The 18,510-nt window shown below is 42.7% G+C and overlaps 1 protein-coding gene across 1 annotated transcript in view; it reads left to right on the plus strand.

Moving 5' to 3' along the window:
* The first annotated feature begins 9,449 nt into the window (after positions 1 to 9,449).
* mnx2b (motor neuron and pancreas homeobox 2b) overlaps positions 9,450 to 18,510 on the plus strand; it is a 41,570-nt gene continuing 32,509 nt past the window's right edge. The window contains exon 1 of the mRNA XM_067986751.1: positions 9,450 to 10,009. Coding sequence (XP_067842852.1) covers positions 9,541 to 10,009 — 469 coding nt within the window. The 5' untranslated portion in view covers positions 9,450 to 9,540. The remainder of the gene's footprint in view (positions 10,010 to 18,510) is intronic.

Raw genomic sequence — 18,510 nt, forward strand, 5'->3', positions numbered from 1 at the left:
AGCAGTGCCGAGGGGTTTAGAGAGAGAGTTCCAAAAAGTCAAGAGTAGAAGGAAGGAGATGCTCAAGAGGCCAGAGGGCAAGGACTGGGACATCACGCTGAAGAGGGCTACAGAGGTTTGGTGGAGTGAGGCCATGGAGGGAATTGTAATCAAGGACAAGGATTTTGAATTTAATGCACTGGGGCATGGGGCCCCCAATGGAATTTGGGTGAGGAAGGAGTGATGGGCAAGTGGGGCTTAGTGTGGTACATGATGTGGCTGATGAAGATTTGGAAGAGTTGGTGTTTATATAGGATGGGGTTTTGAAGGTTATAATGGAGGATGTTAAAGAAGTAAAGCCTGGAGGTATCGGAAGTGCGAATAAGGGTTTCAATGGTGTTGGGATGTGAGGTATAGGTTGAGGCGGACGATGTTGTGGAAGTGGAGGAAGCGGTCTTGGTGATGGATAAGATATTGCATCAAACAGGACGCTGAGTTTCTGCTCCTTTTCATTCAGTTCTCAGTAAGCTGCTGGGAAAGGGGATGGAGATGGGCGGTAAGGGTATGGAGTTTTTGGTGGGGGCCGAATGAGGTGGCGTTAATGTTAAATTAGAGAAAGTTCTGGCTTATGCATGACTTGATGTTGGACAAGCAGTCAGACGACAGAATGGAGGTCGTGGAATCGAGGGTGACGGCCAAGATCCAGAGCTTGATTTTGTCGTTATACATGTGGAAGGTGATCACATGTCACCAAAGGGCACCATATAGTCAACAAAAGAAGGAGATGAAAGGTGGAACCTTGGGGCACTCCCAAAATGAACATGCTGGAGCAGGAGGGGAAGCCATTGCTAGAGATGTGCTGGTTACAGGGAGAAGTGGAACCAAGAGATGATGGTCCTACAGAGATGGACCATGAGGTGGGGGAGGATGGATTTGGCTGATCGCGTTGAACAACACAGAGAGTGTTTGAGGAAGAAGGAACAGCACACCGAGGTCACAGTCATAAGAACATAAGAAATAGGAGCAGGAGTAGGCCATTCGGCCCCTCTAGCCTGCTTGAAGAACCATCCAAATACCAGCCAGGAACGTGGGTGTTAGAAACATTGAGTCAGCTGTAGAGTTCTCTCATGGTTTCAGTGTAACTGGTCACATAAAAAGTACTTCATTGGCTGTAAAGCACTTTGGGGTGTCCTGAGGTTGTGAAAGGCGCTATATAAATGCAAATCTTTCTTTCTCAGTTATACAAAGCCTGGGTCAGACCCCCACCTGGAGTACCGTGTTCAGTTCTGGGTACCGCACTTCAGAAAAGATATATTGGCCTTGGAGGGAGTGCAGTGCAGATTCACCAGAATGATACCAGGGCTAAAAGAGTTAAATTATGAGGACAGGTTGCATAGACTAAGCTTGTATTCCCTTGAATATAGAAGATGGAGGGGTGATCTAATTGAGTTGTTTAAAGTGGGAAAAGGATTTGATAGGTTAGATACAGAGAAACTATTTCCTCCCCTGATGGGGAAATCAAGAACGAGGGGACATAATCTTAAAATTAGAGCTCGGCCATTAAGGAGCGATATCAGGAAGCACTTTTTCACACAAAGGGTAGAGGAAATCTGGAATTCTCTCCCCCAAAAGGCTGTGGATGCTGAGTCATTTGGAGCTTTCAAGACTGAGATGGACAAATTTATTTTATTGGGTAAACGTATCAAGGGAATATGGAGCTAAGGTGGGTAAATGGAGTTGTGGTGCCAATCAGCCTTGATCTAATTGATTGGCAGAGGAGGCTCGAGGGGCTGAATGGTCTACTCCTGTTCCTAATGTTCCTGTTGGATAGTAATCAGGTGCAGGAGCCGTTGCCACTGCAGCCCTGGCTGAGATGAACTAACTCAGTACAGAGCAGCGATGGTACCGGGCCCCTCCTGGATGGAGCAGGAAGCCAGCAGAACCATAGTTTTATGTTCCTTGGTCCTCTGGGGGCTTGCATGACAATCTTGATAAGTGTGGATGGAGATCAAAGTACGTGACCCCCCCACTATTAAAGCTAAATAAATAGAATAAGGATTTATCACCCCTTTCTCCTTAAAGCTACGACAGGCTTCTCCCAAACCACCGACTCGTCCAATTTGTGGTCAATTTCATCTATTGAAACTCGACCAATCAGTGATCTCTGTGAACCTGACCGGATTTAGAAGCAGGGTCACTGGAGAACAGACTGCTGGGAGAAAATATTAATTACTCAGAAACAGAGAGAGGAATTGAACCACTTCTGATTCTATACATTCTTCTAAAAAAACAATGTAGGGCATAGAAGGCAGTGGCAAACAGCTGGGTGTGTTCTGATTATTTAAATACAGTTCACTCATCTTCTAAGTAGATAGAACGATAGATAGATAGATAGAACGATAGATAGATAGATAGAATGATAGGTAGATAGAACGATAGAATGATAGATAGATAGATAGAACGATAGATAGATAGATAGAATGATAGATAGATAGAACGATAGAATGATAGATAGATAGATAGATAGAACGATAGGTAGATAGATAGATAGATAGAACAATAGATAGATAGATCAATAGATAGAACAATAGATAGATAGATAGATAGATCAATAGATAGAAGAATAGATAGATAGATAGATAGAACAATAGATAGATAGATTGAACAATAGAATGATAGAATGATAGATAGATAGAACAATAGATAGATAGATTGAACAATAGAATGATAGATAGATAGATAGATAGAACAAACAATAGATAGATAGATTGAACAAATGATAGATAGATTGAACAATAGAATGATAGAATGATAGATAGATAGAACAATAGATAGATAGATTGAACAATAGAATGATAGATAGATAGATAGATAGATAGATAGATAGATAGATAGATAGATAGATAGAACAAACGCTAGATAGATAGATAGATAGATAGATAGATAGAACAAACGATAGATAGATAGAACAATAGAATGATAGAATGATAGATAGATAGATAGAACAATAGATAGATAGATTGAACAATAGAATGATAGAATGTTAGATAGATAGATAGAACAATAGATAGATAGATTGAACAATAGAATGATAGATAGATAGATAGATAGATAGATAGATAGATAGATAGATAGATAGATAGAACAAACGATAGATAGATAGAACAATAGATAGATAGATAGAACAAACGATAGATAGATAGATAGATAGATAGATAGATAGATAGATAGATAGAACAACAGATAGATAGATAGAACGATAGATGGAACGATAGAATGATAGATAGACAGACAGACATACACACACACTCACACACTCAGACGCACACACAGACACACATACACTCACACACACACTCACCTGGAATCTCCATGGGGGTTGTATGGCGGAAGATTTTTGTAACCGTTTCTCCAGGAGTTCCGCCAATGTCCCGCTAATGTAACGACAGGCGATTCGGAGAACCCTGCAGGGATTTAGGGCCATGATTCCAGAACATTTGTGCAAAAATCATTACATTTCCTTCTTTTTTTCAAAATATATCCTAGAAATTAATGCTAAAACCTTCATTAATGTTACAACCAGAATTATTAAGCATTTGTCTGCTGATATCGCAAGCCGTCTTTTCTGGGCCATTTTTTTCATCCCAATTTTCTCCCCTCCTCCTATCTCACGCTAGGACACAGTTCCATGAGTACCAGCCACCTCTGGTATCTCAACCTGTTGTCCATTGTGCAGATATAGTCCTAACCCTTCCATTTGAGGGGGGTAAGGGTGCGAAAGGGCATCGCACCCATGTACGGCTGCTTGCCCACCCAAAGTCCGCACAAGTGCATTTTCCAGCAGAAGTCATGGCGACCCTAATTGGTTTCTTCCCCCTCCCTATCTCCCGGTGACAGTGAGGCCCAGTGCTGGAGCTGCAGACATTGTCCTGGCTGAGATCAGCTGACTCAGCACAGACGTGGGATCCGTTATGATTGGCGTGTCATGGGTTCTCCATTGATAAAGAGGCCATACGTAACGTACAGTGCACTGAATTTTCACATCTAGGCACTTTCCTTAAAATCATAAGGTAGGTTCGGATGAAGAAAACCCCTCGGTCACCTTGATCTCATCCTCCCACACTACCAACACTGCCACCTTCACGCTACACCATCCAGATGTTTCTTAAATCAGTCCAGTGTCCTTGCCTCATCCAACATCCTCACTTGCTCATTCCAGCTGTCAATTTGGCCCATCATCCCTGTGTCATTTTGGAGCAATCTACTCCAATCCCATTTCACCCGTCCTCTCCGTATCCTTTAATACATTTCCTCTTCAAATGATTATCTACATTCCTCCCAAATATTGTACTTTACTTGATTTGATAGGAGATTGATGGGTGATCTGATAAAGGTGTTTAAAATGCTAAACAGATTCGACAGGGTAGATACAGAGGAACTAGTTAATCTCATGGGGAATCAAGAACGAGGGGACATAATCTTTAAAATTAGAGCTAGGTCATTTAGGAGGGAAATTAAGAAGCACTTTTTCACACAAAGGGTAGTGGAAATTTGGAACTCTCTCCCCAGAAGGCTGTGGATGCTGGGGAACAATTGGAGTTTTCAAGACTGACATCGATAGTTTTTTCTTAGGTTAGGGTATCAAGGGATATGGAACCAAGGCGGGTAAATGGAGTTGAGGTAGTGATCAGCTATGATCTAATTGAATGGCGGAACAGGCTTGAGGGACCGAATGGCCTAATCCTGATCCTATGTTCCTATGCTTCAATAGCCATTTGTACTATTCCATTCCATATTCCAATAGCCTATTGTGCTATTTATTTTTCTAACCTGCCCATTACCCTTCAAACAACAATCCTAACAGTCCCTGACATCTGTCCTAAACTTGCCCTTCATAGCCCTAACCCTCTGCCCTCTTGCCTTGCTACTCTGGGGTATCTAAAAGTACTGTTCCCAGTTTGTTTTCTGCATCCCGTTAAGTCCCAGGGATTTCATCTACAGAAACCAATGCTTATCAAATCTCAACTATCTTTAATAATTCTCAATGTCTTTGGATCATTGACAGAAAGTGATTGATTTACGATAAAATCTTTCAGTTTTGTAATATTCTTGCTTGAATTTTCTGTCATCTGTTCTAATTTTATATTCTCTACAATAATGGCATGTAAAATTCACTGACCTCACACAAACATGGCAGAGTCATTTTAACCTTCAGCATCTAAACCTTGATGGAGATCAGGATGTCAGAATAATGAGGAGGGTCCATGGGATGAGGAAGAGAGCGTCAGGCTTTGGGGTTCATGGGATGAGGAGGATAGTGTCAGGGTTTGGGGTTCATGGGATGAGGAAGAGAGCGTCAGGCTATGGGGTTCATGGGATGAGGAGGATAGTGTCAGGGTTTAGAGTCATGGGATGAGGAGGATAGTGTCAGGGTTTAGAGTCATGGGATGAGGAGGATAGTGTCAGGGTTTAGAGTCATGGGATGAGGAGGATAGTGTCAGGGTTTAGAGTCATGGAATGAGGAGGATAGTGTCAGGGTTTAGAGTCATGGGATGAGGAGGATAGTGTCAGGGTTTAGAGTCATGGGATGAGGAGGATAGTGTCAGGGTTTAGAGTCATGGAATGAGGAGGATAGTGTCAGGGTTTAGAGTCATGGGATGAGGAGGATAGTGTCAGGGTTTAGAGTCATGGGATGAGGAGGATAGTGTCAGGGTTTGGGGTTCATGGGATGAGGAGGATAGTGTCAGGGTTTGGGGTTCATGGGATGAGGAGGATAGTGTCAGGGTTTGGGGTTCATGGGATGAGGAGGATAGTGTCAGGGTTTGGGGTTCATGGGATGAGGAGGATAGTGTCAGGGTTTGGGGTTCATGGGATGAGGAGGATAGTGTCAGGGTTTGGGGTTCATGGGATAACCACTGATTTCCTTTGGTTTCTATATATTAGCAACATCCTAAACACTGCAGGGAGATTCCACTTGGTTAACATTTCTCGCAGAAAATCGTAAGCTTGTTCTTTTAGAATACATTGAAGTTTTTAAAAGAAATAAGGAACCTAAGAAATCCTCTTGCTATTTTTACAAGGTCGTTTCCAGTGTGCTACTAATTCAAAGTTGCTTCATTCGGCTGAAAAATCATTTTTAGCACAGAAATTGACTTTCAATCGTCAGGTGTAGACTGTATGTAACGACCAGAAGTAAAATCTCCCTCAGCTCCAACTGCGAATTAAGAAATCATGTAGACTCCATACACTTCAGTTCAATTACGCCACAGTGTGACTCGGAGACCTCTCGATGTTGTAGACTAGGAATACAGGGTATTTTTTAAAAACTGGATACACTATTTTAGGAGCCGGGAGTGCCCCAAAAATAGGGGGGAAATGCATGTAAGGGACTGAGAGGTCGTTTAAAAACAAGCCTGATCTCATGCGGAATTCGTTGCGTCCAGCACCGCCCTGTACAAACTGCACACATTAGGACGCGAAACACGAGTCTGATTTCAGGGAAATGATGACAGGGGGGGAGAGAGTAGGTATGAGTGAAAGTTGCACTGAATACAGATGAGAGAAAATCCCCAGCTAACCCTACGAGGGAAAAGACAAAATAAAACAAACAAACTCTCGGTTCAGAAAGTATTAATGGGAGAGAGAGAGAGAGAGGTGAACTGAAGGAGTTAGTGAGAAAAGGCGTGGGGAAAAAGCCTGCTGTTGTTTTCTCGTTCCTTTAAACTCCCTGATGTGAGGTTTATATAAAACGATTCAAGACCTAGAATATGTGGGTTTAACCTGATTACAATTGGACCGTATCTTGTAAAACGATTCAATAAAAGTTTATTTTATTTTCGTTTCAGATCACTTACCTTTCGTTCCCTCTGCACTTTTTTAAAAAAGATGCTTTGTAATGTTGATTATCCAATATGAAGGAGGTAGATTTTATAGAGATGCATCACACGCATTTAGATCGAGGGGCTCCTGTTCACTGTCAGTGGCCTGTACCTTACATACCGATCCTCAAGATATAACACTAATCGGTGGGTTCATTTTCCGCCAGTCAATCTATTATTTTTTGTTCTTGGATTCATTTATTTTTCCCCAGTTTTTAAAAAAATATTTCGTTCATATACTGGGAGATCATTTTACTCTTTGTCTCCTGGTTTGTTTCTCCCGTTCGTTATTGGCCCCTTTATTTGAAAACCCGCACTGAATAATTGACCCAAATGTCCCAGATCTTTGATTTGAGTTTGAATTATTTTAATAGATATTTTAGCCTGAAGTGTGTGGGAGGGGAGAGATTGGGAGTTTAAAGCAGGAGGTTGCGGTTAATCCCTGGGTTTACCCTGCAACGTCCATATTTTTAACATAGAATCAGAATCGTACAACACAGAATAAGGCCATTCGGCCCATCGTGCCTGTGCCGGCTCTTTGAAGGAGCTAGCCAATGAGTCTCACTCCCCATTGCTCTTTCCCCATAGCCCTGCAATTTTTTCCTTTTCAAGTATTTATCCAATTCCCTTTTGAAAGTTATTATTGAATCTGCTTCCACCGCCCTTTCAGGCAGCGCATTCCAGATCATTACAACTGGCTGCATAAAAAAAATTTCCCCTCATCTCCCCCCTGGTTCTTTTGCCAATTATCTTAAATCTGTGTCCTCTGGTTACCGACCCTTCTGCCAGTGGAAACGGTTTCTCCTTATTTACTCCATCAAAACCCTTAAAAATGCCTTAACAATTGTGGAGACGCTGCATTATTCGTTTGATATTGTGCTGGTTGCTGTTGTGGTTTTATCAGAGGGTGAAGGAGTGGGTGAGGAGGGGGCCTGTACTCGACCCCCGAGCTCTCCAAAACGCCACGTTGCCCGTGGCGCCTTTCCCTGCAATAATTGTTCATCTCCGATTTGAGTCGATATTTTTTTTCCAGCTCTGCTGGTTTAACGAAAACTCGAGACTGTGTGAAACCAGCTCAGGACGGGGAAAGGACAGATGGGATTTTAGCATAATGGGAACTTTTAAACTAGAATCTGATATTTGAAAATCAGAATCTTAGAAATTATTTTTGATATTCGCTCCATCTCAATATCTATTTTGTAAAATGGAAATAAACGAAAAAATGTGATTTCTGTCGTACATAAAATATATGTATTATTGCGGAGACATTCTCAAATTTGGAATGACACATTAGTTTAATGTTTTTTAAACATTCTTGGGCAGGTTCCATACAAAACAGGTTACAAACAAGTCACTTCTGACATTCTCTCCTTCATTTCCAGCCTTTCGTCGCTCACTGCTGCATCTGGCACGGGAATCTGGTGAATATTTAAGCGTTTCGCTATCCGGACTGGGAGAGAGTGGCCGAGCTTCACCGAAATGAGGGGGTAATTAGTTAATTAAACGCCGTTTGAATGGGCTCTTCTCCCCGGGGAAGGAGTGTCGAGAGGGGCGGATACGGAACCAATGAGATTCCCTCCCCACGCCGGGGGCAGAGACTTGTACAGGACTGCCAAGGTCCAAAGGCAAAGGACGTGTAACTCACTACAACACCGAGAAAGAGAGACAGAGAGAGACACACACAAGAGGAGAGACGTTGCAGGGGGCGCGAGTAAATCGGCAACAGAGAAAGTTAGGGGCTTCCCGGAATACTGGGATATAAGAAGGAAATAAAAAAATAAATAAAACTGAAGACAAGTAGAAGAAGTGGAAATAAGATAATCAAAGGAAGAGAGAGGCAGACAAATACAAAGGGAAATAGATACGCAGAACGAGAGAAAGAGTGAGATAGGGGGAGACACAGAATAAAAGAGTGAGACAGGGAGAAGACAGTGAGAGAGAGGGAGACAGTCACACTCTAAGACAGCTCGAAAGAAACAGAGAGAAACGGAGAGAGTGAGACAGTGAGAGAGAAAGACAGTCACAGACTAAGAGAGAGACAGAAAGAAACAGAGACACGGAAAGAGTGAGTCAATGAGAAGACAGTGAAAGTCAGACACTGAGAGAGAGAGAGAGTCGCACACTAAAATAGAGAAACAGAAGGAAAGAGAAACGGAGAGACAGCAAGAGAGACACACTGAGAGAGACAGTGAGAGACAGAGCCGGTCACAGACCAAGAGAGACACGCAGAAACACAGAAACAAACGGACACAGAGAGATCAAGAGAATAAATAGATTGAAAGACACAGAGACATAAAATGAAAATTCAACTATAGAGGAGCAAACAACAACTAATTAGAAACTGGGATACTATCGAATTGCAGGATTGTCAGCCCCCCCCCCTCCCCCAGTTAAATAGACAGGGAGAGAGAGACCTTCAGCAAGTGACCCATGTATAGAGGAGAGTAGTGGTGCGTGTTATACAGAACACTCGCCCTATTAAAGGTTCCTCGAAACAGCGAGAGGAGTTGCGGACATCTACAGGTAGTCAGTGGGATAAGCAGTGCCCACAGGTAGGACTGTAATAGACTGGCACCGCCGTGTTATACAGCACAGTGGCCTGGCCAAGTTCTCAGAGGGCTGTTATCACAGTGAGAGGGACCTCCCCAGATCTCCAAGCCTCTCCACCTTCAAACCCAACAACATGGAGAAGTCGAAAAACTTCAGGATCGACGCTCTATTAGCCGAAGAGCCGCCCAGAGCCGTGCCGAGCTCTTCCCCTCCCGTCCTGAGCCCCAGCTCGGTCCCCGAAAGTTCGGCGGGCAGCCCGGGCTCCTGCAACCGCACCGAGACGCCCTCTCCCCGGGGCAATCAGGGTGCGATGTCGCTGGCCAGCAGCATCATCCCCAAACCGGGTTTACTCAACCTGCAACCCCCGGGCCTCGGCGCTCTGTCCCACGCCGCCATCCCTGCCATGTACGGGCACCCCGTCTACACCTATCCGGGCCTGGGCGCCCATCACCCGGCTCTGTCCTACGGCGCCTTCCCGCAGCTGCCTCAGCCGCACCCCGAGCACCTTAAAGCGGCCGCGGCGGCTGGATCCTTCCAGTTGGACCATTGGCTCCGGGCTCAAGCCGCCGGGATGATGATACCGAGACTTCCCGACTACAGCAGTGAGTAGAATCTGATTTTTAAATTAACAATTAGATATTTAAAATCATTTTAAAAAGACAGACTTTTTGCAACTTTGGGAATGTTAACGGTAACAGAAATAATAATTAATAATTTCAATTAATTCATTCTTATTAATTGCAATCTAAACGTGTCACAAAATTAACCATTTTTAATCCCTTAAAAGAGAGTGGAGAAACTGGGGTTGTTCTCCTTAGAGTAGAGAAGGTTAAGGGGAGATTTGATAGAGGTGTTCAAAATCATGAAGGGTTTTGATATAAATAAGGAGAAACCGTTTCCACTGGCAGGAGGGTCGGTAACCAGAGGACACAGATTTTAAGATAATTGGCAAAAGAACCAGAGGGGAGATGAGGAGATTTTTTTTACGCAGCGAGTTGTTATGATCTGGAATTCACTGCCTGAAAGGGCGGTGGAAGCATATTCAATAATAACTTTCAAAAAGGAATTGGATAAATACTTGAAGGGGAAAAATTTGTAGGGTTATGGGGAAAGAGCAGGAGAATGTGACTTATTGGATAACTCTTTCAAAGAGCAGGTACAGGCACGATGGGCCGAATGGCCTTCTGTGCTGTAAGATTCTATGATTATGAAAAAAAGGGGAAAAGGGCATGTTAATTTGTTGCAAAAGCTATCGGCAAACTTTTCTTTTAAAGTGTGTTGTTCTATTTCTGTTTGCACTTTCTCCCATTGTATTTCCCCCGTTTTATTTGTGTTATTATTGAAATATTTCCTGAAAGTATTATTTGGGAATCGCCCTGTCTCATATGCAGAGCTCGCTGAGACAAAAAAAAAAACTGTTAGAGAACTGAGAGAATTAAGTTTAAATTAGAGGCTGTTTGGAGGAATATTTAATTGTTTACAATTTTTTTTAAAAATCGAATTATTATGAGGAAGAAACATTGCAAAAAGGGCGCGATTCATTTTATTTTTCACTTGTTGCAGCAGTCTGCGAGGTCCGCAGATGTACAGTTTAAAGGGACTGTCCATTAAGCCTGTGTGCTACATCCAAGTTCCAAAGTTAATACAAAGAGCTTTTTTTTTTGAGAGTTGGAGTCGCTTTGTTCTCTCACTGCATCTGTTTTGTGTTTGAGAAAGGAACAGTTGCAAAGTGTTGTGTGTCGGAACGTTTGAGTCTGGAGAAAAGCGCCGTCTCCCTTTGTCATTCGCTTCTGACATTGAAGTGGGATTAAACCCCTTAATCTTCTCTGGGTCCCAAGTAATCGTCGCGGTACCGACTGATCGCGAAATGCAAGCCACGAAATGTCGCTCTCATCAATTTTCTTTGAGGGGGGCGGAGGAGAAACGTGTATGCACACTGCAGTATATATAGACATGTGTGCACACACAAATCTATACATATATATGTGTGTTCCCATATCTGTATGTGCAAATATATAATGCATATTATGTGTGTGTGTATATAAATGAATGTGTGTGTAAGTGTACACATGTAAAGGTGTGTATGTTAATGAGTGTGTGTGTAGCTGTACATATAACAGGTAATATATGTGCGTATACATCTCTATATAATACATATATATATGTGTGTTTATAAATGCATATATCTATATATAATACGTATATGTGTGTAAGTGTATATATATAAATAAATGTGTGTGTAAGTGTACAAATAAATGTGCGTGTATGTGTATATATAAATAAATGTGTGTAAGTGTACATATATATAAATATATGTGCATATATATGTGTGCATAAAGCTGTATATATAATAGGCAATATATATATGCGAGTATGTATATGTGTGTGTGTGTATGTGCCTGTATCTCGATATATAATGTGTGTATATGCGTGTGTGTGCATATATCGGTGAGATAGATTTTATATATAAAATGAAAATCTACAGACTATGGGCCAAATGCAACATATGTATAATGTAGTGCACATGTGGTAGTTTCCAGGCTTGTCTGGTGGGATAGTGTCAAAGGAAGTTGTCGTTGTCAGTCTAATTGCTTGTTCAAGAAATTAGTTCAATTTGCAATTGAAACTAGGTTGTTTCACGGCCCATTAGCCCGAATGAAGAGATCATTGTGTGTGGGTGCAGATAATACGATTAGATACACTATACACGGGGGCAACAGGCTACCAGAAGAGAGCAGAGACAAAAAGCGAGAGAGAGAGAAACTAGACACAATGCTATACACGAGGATCACACCCTGCATGATGAAAGAGACATAAAGCGAGAGAAACACCGAGAGGGAAAGACGAGAGAGAAAAACAGAAGGCAGACAGGATGGCAGAGAGAAACTGAAATAGAAAGAGGCAAACAGAAATTGAGGGAGAGAAAGACACCGACGAAAAGAGAGAGAGAGAGAGGAAGAACGGGAGAGTCTGATAGAGGCGTGAAAAGAAGGAAAGAATTAGATCGAGTGATGGTCGGAGAGAGGCTGACTGATAAGGAGAGAGGGACAGAGAGGCGTTAAGGAACACAGAATGAGATGGGGAAAACAGACAAAGGCAGAAAGTTAATGGAGAGAAAAAAAAGAGGGACAGGTGTTCGGAAACCGAGATGGAGGAAGACCGCGTGAGTTAGAGACAGATAGAAAGAAGTTCACCAGACATAAACTCGGGGAAATTCAAAGACAAGACTACAACACATCTAAACCAACATGGGACTGAAATAATATATCTTAAACGATTTATATTGTGTTTATTCCTGTTAAATTGAATAACTTTAGCCGACAGATTCTTAACTCTTCCCTCCATCCCCACCACCAATATTTCTCCATCTTTTTTGTCCGCTCTGATTTTTAGAGAAACAGAGAGTGAAAGTTACTTTTACAACATATTGCACAGAAACACCCCCTGCCCGGCTCGGCTCGGCCCGGCCCGGCGCTCACCGCGGGGGCATCAAAGAGGGAAACGGAAAATAAAAAACAAAAGGCAGTTTGAGGTTATGGTGTTTTTTGCATGTCGCTGTCTGTGTTTATTGTGGAGTGGGGAATAGTAGGCAGCTAGGGAGAGTGTGCGGTCTGTGATTTCAGGGTAAGCAATCTAACTCATTTCACACACAGAATAATACATTAAAAAAATATCATGAGAAATTATTTACTTTAAAAAGGAAACATTTGTAGGGCTATGGGGAAAGACTTGGGGGGGGGACTAATCGGATAGCTCTTTCAAAGAGCCGGCACAGGCACGATGGGCCGAATGGCCTCCTTCTGTGCCTTATGATTCTACGATACAATATAGTACTTGCTAAATTTATAACCCCTGTGACCTGATACCAAATCCACACATTTGATTAAAAGTGAGCCAATCCCGCTTCTCTAGATTATGTATAGACACATAGAGAATCATTGGATAACACAGCACAGAAGGAGGCCATTCGGCCCATCGTGCCTGTGCCGGGTCTTGGAAAGAGCTATCCAATTAGCCTCAATCCCCTGCTCTTTCCCCATAGCCCCTGCAAAAAATTTCCCCTCCAATTCCCTTTTGAATCTGCTCCCACCGCCCTTTCAGGCAGCGCATTCCAGATCATAACAACTCGGCTGCCTAAAAATTAAAAAGGTTTCGGATATCAGAGCCCATTAGCCCGGGGAGAGAGATGCAGGCCGATATCTCTGAACATTTGTTCCCCCTTTAATAATTTAAACCCTGTTATGTGGCCGATTTACTTTCTTTTGGATTTCTCACGGTCAACACTTGAAATGGCAATTTTTCATATTAATCTCTCAGCGGTTGAATTCGCAGCGTCCCTGCCCGATTTTACACATTAAAGAGGCAAAGGATTAAATAGTTCTACTGCTGGGTTCGTCTAATAACCGACCCATGAGACTGAATGTATTTATTCTTCGGACCTGTGAATGAGGGAGGAGGGTTGCTTTGGGGCCCGCTCTGATCCATTAATCTCGGTGCAATGGACATCTAGAAGCTTTAAAACTAATCACAAATTAGTAAGGCACAGACTTCTAACAGAAATGTATTAATGCGGGGACACACCTTAACCTCTTATTTTCGGGATTCTCGCTCTATCTCTTGGTTCCCAGAGATAAATATCATCAAAAAGTAATATAAACACAGGTGTGAGAGGGTTTGGCGCGCCGTCCTTCAGCGAAACAGTCAGGGGATTTTAGATCGTGTTAGTGGTTTGCATAGCAACTCAAACCGGCTGGTTAAAGACATTTATGACAAGGATTAGGGATCGGGATTATACTTGGGATCAGGGTTTTCTGTAGAGGAAGAAAGGGAGTGGGCGTTCGATCGTTTTGTTTTTGTCGGTGTAAATGTATTCAGCTCCTTTCGTGTGGCCATCTCTGTTCAAAACCCGATCGTGGATAATGTATAATGCGGATCAGTTTAGAGTTAGTATCTCCCGGATAATCACTGAGACAAGGAATGTGTGCCGAAAGATTGGAGAGTGCAAATCCTCCTCATTGCAAAAAAATAAATAAATAAATCAGTTGTAATGTAGCGTTTCAGATTATCTCAAGCGAAATCACAAACCCAGCGATAGACTGTTAGAGCAATTATAGGAATGAATTAATGAATTAACTCGTGAGAGGGGCAGTTAACACCAGGTAAGCGTGGGCGAATTAGCAGGACATCCAGAGCGAAGGATTCATGTGTAACATGGAATCATCGAATGTTACAGCACAGAAGGAGGCCCTTCGGCCCATCGTGCCAGTGCCGGCTCTTTGAAAGAGCTATCCAATTAGTCCCACACCCCTGCTCTTTCCCCCTAGCCCTGCAAATTCCTCCCCCCCCCCCCCAATGGATGGATGCCCCATTGTAAAGAGAGCTGGGCTTCAGTTATCAATGGGAATATTGGACTTGTTGGAAGATTATTTCCGTACAGCATGGTGTTATTTTTTAATCTCTATGACGAACAATGACAAAGTTCGGGTATAGCCCCTTCATCAAACCTGGAGACTGAAAGACACGAGAGCTCCTTAATAAGGCTGAGCCAGAAAGGTAGAGAGAGAGGGAGGGAACAAGGAGTAGAAGCAAATCCGGAACGCGGCCGATCACAAAGCAGCTAATGTGTTAAATAGTCAACAAAACAGGCTTTTGAAGAATTGGAAAAATATATAAATACATAGCTTGCAGTACAGAAACTGGCCATTCGGCCCATCGTGCCTGTGCAGGCTCTTTACTAGAGCAATCCAAAACTAATCCCACAGCCCAGCTCTATTTCCAAAGTCCTGTATCCTTCCCCCCTTTCAATTATTTATCCACTTTTCCCTTAAAAGGTACAACCGGGTTCTGCCCCAACACTCGCTGTACATGCCCTAACAATCAACTGTGTAAAGAAATTCCTCTCCTCGGGACGCCACTGATTAGCAGAAACAGAACAGGTAGATTAGAATATGGCGGGTTTACACCTTTTTTTAAGCAAAGCAGTGTTTACAGATAATTTATAAGGTATTTAGTGAAGCCCATTCCTGCTTTTCGGCTGTAATAAACTCCAAGGTGTTTGTTGTATCATTAACTAACCCAGTTCCCATCAGATTTCAGAGTCAGTGGATTTTTTTTTCAAATGGCCAATGATCCAAACATACAAGACTGAGAAGGGTTTCTGCTATTTGTGAATGTGTCTTAGATGTGTTAAGCGAATTTTAACCAGGTTTAGTATTTTACTCAATATTGTTTATTTACAACCAGGTTTAGTATTTTACTCAATATTGTTTATTTACAACCAGGTTTAATATTTTACTCAATATTGCTATTTTTATATTGGTGCTGTTTTATTTTAGATTCCAGGATGTGATCCAGGTCATGCTGCTAAATTCAACACACAAGTCCCATTTGTTTTGATGTCTATAAGTCTGGCACTGGGGTAAGGGAGTTGGATTTAGCTGTATAAATGCTGGGGCCCACTCACAGATGCCAGGCTAGACTTTGAATCAAATTGCAGCTTAATCAAATTCAGTTGTTAATAGATAGGGTTCTGGGACTTGTTTTTATTTAATTTTTTTTAGTGTTTAGCAAGTTAAGGAATGTTGGTATAAGGCTTGTTCCATTTCAGACACTCAGTGCCAGCATCAAGCACTCCCAGGTCAGGTACAGTACAACCAGATGCAGAGTGAAGCTCCCTGTACTCCTTGTGTTCAAATCCCTCCACAACCTCAACCCTTCATATCTCTTCAACCTCCTACAGCCCTACAGCCCTCCAAAAACTCTGCGCCCCTCCAATTCTGGCCTCTTGCGCATCCCCCATTCCCTTCGCCCCACCATTGGCGGCCTTGCCTTCAGCAATTTACGCCCTAAGCTCTAGAATTCCTTCCCTAAATCTCTCTCTCTCTCCTCCTTTAAGACGTTCCTTAAAACCTACCTCTTTGACCAAACTTTTGGTCACCTGACCTAAAATGTCTCCTTCTTTGGGGGGCTTGGTGTCAATTTATGTCTGATAATCGCTCCTGTGAAGCACCTTGGGATGTTTTACTACATTAATGGTGCTATATAAATGCAAGTTGTTGTTGCCCAGACCTACTACACTAGCGTGGCATTCCCCATACCAACTCTGACCTCAGAGTTCCCAATACCAACTCTGACCTCAGAGTTCCCAATACCAACTCTGACCTCAGAGTTCCCCATACCAACTCTGACCTCAGAGTTCCCCATACCAACTCTGACCTCAGAGTTCCCCATTAAACTCTGACCTCAGAGTTCCCCATACCAACTCTGACCTCAGAGTTCCCCATACCAACTCTGACCTCAGAGTTCCCCATTAAACTCTGACCTCAGAGTTCCCCATACCAACTCTGACCTCAGAGTTCCCCATACCAACTCTGACCTCAGAGGTCCCCATACCAACTCTGACCTCAGAGTTCCCCATACCAACTCTGACCTCTCTGAGTGAGATGACTCAAGATCTGTGTTTTTGTTTAAACAGACAATGTTGAAACTATAATGCAAGGTACTGTCTTAGCAAAGTTTCTGAGCCCGACCCAGAACCTATAATGAAGCCCAGCCACAGTTGATAATGAAGCACTTTTAGGGTAATGACTCTAGGGTATATTTTCCTCTGGTGTGTCGGAAGTGAAAATAACTTTATTACAGGGGGATATTTTTTGTATATGTGTAGCTGTATGAAGGAAAAAGGGGTTGAAGGGATATGGGAACAGTGTAAATGTGATTTGAACTATTTATTCATGTGAAGGGTAAATGCTCACATGGACTGTCTTGTTTCTGAGTTGTAGCTTCCTTGTATTTCTATGAATATATATTAAACTTTTAATGGTTTATAGTGATAATATAGTGAACATATGAACATACGAAAATGTCAGGCAGGAAAGAAACAGCTGGTTCATCTAACCTTCCCCACACTCATGATGGCTGGAGCATTATGACTAGACACTTCCTAACTCCCCTCAGCCATGTAATCTCCTGGGACAGGCAAAAAAACAGAGAAAATCCATGGGCCAATAAGGGAAAAAATGCTATGGAAAATTCCTCTCTGACCCCTCAGGTGATCAAAACCAATCCAGGAGATCACATGGACCAAGTGTTATCATTAAAGCCACTTACCTTCTACATGATGCGATCTCTGACCCATTCCAGAACCAGTCCAGCACCCTCTCGAAGGCACACAAAGAGCCAGCATCCACCACACCAGTCGGTAACCCATTCCAGGGGCTAAGAAGTCTTCATACACAAAGGAAAATTTACCCTAGAGTCAAGGTGTTTCATTATCAATTGTGTAATTAATTCAGCTCCCTCATACCAGGAACACCAATGATACCAGTGGTGTAGTGGTTATGATACTAACAACCCAGAGGTCATGAATTCAAATCCCATCATGACACGTTGTGAAATTGAATTCAATAAATCTGGTCATTTGTGGACTGGCACCAGAAATAAAATGACCACAAAAGCTGCTGGATTGTTGTAAAAACCCAACAAGCTCATTAATGTTCTTCAAGGAATTGAGCCTGGTCTGGCCTACATGTGACACCAGTCCCACGCAGCATGGTTGACTCTGAATGCCCTTTGAAGTGCTCTAACATCTAAAAAAACAATTTCTACAAACCAGCAGTTCAAGGAGAAGGCTCACCACCTTCTCAGGTTAACTAAGGATGGGCAATAATTGTCGGCATTACCCACATCCTAAGAACAAATTTAGCAACAAATTGATTGCTGTGTGTAGTTACCTCGGAGTTAGAGAGAGACCAGTGGAACCCCACGGAATTTCAGGGCCCTTCTATTTTATTCTTTCTTTATTAATTGTCAGGATGCTGGCATTGCTGGCAAGGCCGGCGTTTATTGCCCCGAGAAGGTAGTGGTGGTCCTTCCTCTTAAACTGCTCGCGGTTTGATAGAACTGAGTGGCTTGCTAGGCTACTTCAGAGGGCAATTAAGAGTCAACCATGTTGGTGTGGGACTGGTGTCACATGTAGGCCAGACCGGGTAAGGACGGCAGGTTTCTTTTCCTAACAGACATTAATGAACCAGTTGGGTTTTTATGATAATCCGGCAGCTTCATGGTCACTTTTACTGATCCCAGCTTTTTATCTCCAGATTTT

The sequence above is a fragment of the Heptranchias perlo genome, chromosome 7, assembly GCF_035084215.1.
Source record: "Heptranchias perlo isolate sHepPer1 chromosome 7, sHepPer1.hap1, whole genome shotgun sequence".
Taxonomy (NCBI): domain Eukaryota; kingdom Metazoa; phylum Chordata; class Chondrichthyes; order Hexanchiformes; family Hexanchidae; genus Heptranchias; species Heptranchias perlo.